Source organism: Mus caroli, chromosome 7 (genome assembly GCF_900094665.2).
Source record: "Mus caroli chromosome 7, CAROLI_EIJ_v1.1, whole genome shotgun sequence".
Taxonomy (NCBI): domain Eukaryota; kingdom Metazoa; phylum Chordata; class Mammalia; order Rodentia; family Muridae; genus Mus; species Mus caroli.
Genome location: NC_034576.1, coordinates 129,356,866 through 129,359,230, shown reverse-complemented (window position 1 = coordinate 129,359,230; position 2,365 = coordinate 129,356,866). Strand labels below are relative to the sequence as shown.

General features: G+C 48.5%; 1 protein-coding gene across 4 annotated transcripts in view; it reads right to left on the bottom strand.

The window, feature by feature from the left end:
• The window catches only part of Itgal (integrin subunit alpha L), a 38,191-nt gene that overhangs the window by 18,953 nt on the left and 16,873 nt on the right, over positions 1–2,365 (bottom strand). For all 4 annotated transcript variants that reach the window (XM_021169190.2, XM_021169192.2, XM_021169191.2 and 1 more), the window contains exons 16-17: positions 1,221–1,381; positions 975–1,126 (exon numbers count right to left, since the gene is read on the bottom strand). In XM_021169190.2, coding sequence (XP_021024849.1) covers positions 975–1,126; positions 1,221–1,381 — 313 coding nt within the window. The remainder of the gene's footprint in view (positions 1–974; positions 1,127–1,220; positions 1,382–2,365) is intronic.

Below are 2,365 nucleotides of genomic sequence, written 5' to 3'. Positions count from 1 at the left end.
GGAACTCACTCTGTAGACCAGGCTGGCCTTGAACTCAGAAATCCACCTGCCTCTGCCTCCCAAGTGCTGGGATTAAAGGCATGCACCACCACTGCCTGACTGCAGCTAGCCTGGTCTTGAGCTAGTTCCAGGACAGTTGGGGATACACAGAGAAACTCTGTCTTAAAAGCCTTTAATCCCAGTACGTAGGCAGTTCTCTAAGAGTTTTAGACCAGGCCGGCCTAAATACGTGAGTTCCAGGCTACATAGTGAGATCCTGTCTCAAACAAACAAAAATCACACTTCCTGGTAGAAGTGCTGATGGTAATGATAAATTTCCGTATTTCCATATGTATCAGGTAAGTAAAGTCATACGGTTATAACTGGGGAAGCTGAGTGCAGCGTCAATACAGGAGGGAGAGGAATGTGCTGAGTAGTCACAATTCTCATCACATCAGAACGCCCAGGCTGGGCGTGGTGCCACATGCTATTAAGCCCAACACTCAGAAGACAGAGGTATGTTGAGGATCTCTGCGAGTCTGACTCTAGCCATGCTTACAAAGTGAGTTCTAGAACAGCCAGGACTATATAGACAGACCCTGTCTCAAACAACAACAACAAACAAAGGAAGCCACTGTATGCGCAGTAGTGCATTCTTATAACCCTAGCACTCAGAGGGCTGAGGCAGGAGGAGGACATGGGTGCAAGGGCAGCTTAGGGTAGCAAGCACCAAATCAGCCAGGGTCACGTAAACCAGGCAGGGTTACACAGCAAGACCCTGTCTCAAACCAAACAAAAAATGCATGCAGATATAATGAAGACTAGGAAGGACATCCCTAAAGAGTGTTACGTCGACTACCGAAGAGCAGAGGAAATGGCAGAACAAAGAAATCAATGTCACTTGTCACAGCTGTTCGGTGACAGAGCTAAGCCTACACCCTCGCTGCTTCTCACTGCAGTCAGCTCTTCCCAGGACCGCAGCAAGGCTCCCGTACCGGGAAGTGGAAGTGGAAGTCCAAGCAGGATTTATCTGGGGTGACGGAGGTGTTTCCACTGAGCTCGTGGCTTCCATCTGGGAACAGCCCTCGGCTCCTCGTCCGATGGCCATCCAGCTGCAGGGTGTAGCTGAGGTTGGCAAGCAGGCGACCTGGGCAGGTGGAGGAAGGCAAGAGATGAGTGGTGGGAGACCCTCCCCATGCTGGGTCTGTGAGCAGCCCTTCCGGGAGCACGGCTGAACCGACCTTGAAACTGTGGCGTGAGGGGCCGGATCTGGAAGCATGCCTTGAGCTTGACTCCGTGTTTCTGCTCCTCGCTGGCTGAGTAGGAGCACTCCACCTCGTGCACTGGGATTTCCTCTGGGGAGAAGGACAGCTCAGTCACAACATCGACCACCGGCCTCGAGCTGCAGAGCAGAAAACCACTAAGTCTCTCCCATGGGCACACCCCACTGGGCTTGTGACACACATAGAGCAGATGACAGCGGATTCTCCTTCCCTGTCACAGTCGGAAGTCTCTCAGGAGCAGCAGTGACAATTAGGGCTTCCCTGCCTCTCAAGAGTTAGGATTAAAGGAGTGAGCCACCACATGTAGCCCAATAGACATACTTTTTCAAAAAAATGATGCCTGTGATGTGGCTCAGCAGGTAAAGGCACTTCCTACCAAGCCTGAGAATCTGTAGCTGGTCTTTGCCACTGTGGGTTCCTCTTTCTTCCAACCTTCTCCACCCTATTTCCACACTTTCAACTCCCTAACACTAGATAGAAGAGAAAGAAGGACAGCGGGAAGAGCGAGAGAGAAAGAAATAAATCCCTGAATCTAGTTCCATTCCCTTCCTTTCTTCTTCAACCACTACTACTAGCAAACAACAACCAGCCAACCAACAAACAACAACCCACTGAACGACCAACAACCACCCACCCGCCTCTAGGGGTCCAGCATTTATATACCCTCTGAAAAGATCCCAGAATGCCAGCCATCACATAGTAGCAGAAACTAGCTGTAGCCAGCAAACACTATGCCCCTGCTAGAGCATGAGGCAAATCCTAGTCAGCTGCTGTGGACAATCTGAAGCATCCCCACACCTGGGATTAAATGAAAACATATTTTATAATATTTCTGTATTTATAAAGAAACTAAAATTCGAAAATTATAAGTACAAAAACCTATATGGTGGAAAGAGAAAACTGACACCCATCAGTCGTCCTCTGACACCCTCTATGTGTGTACCCACATGCCCACACTAAACAGTTAGAGACAGACAGACAGACAGACAGACAGATGATAGATAGATAGATAGATAGATAGATAGATAGATAGATGATAGATAGATGATAGATAGATAGATGATAGATAGATAGATGATAGATAGATAGATAGATAGATAGAT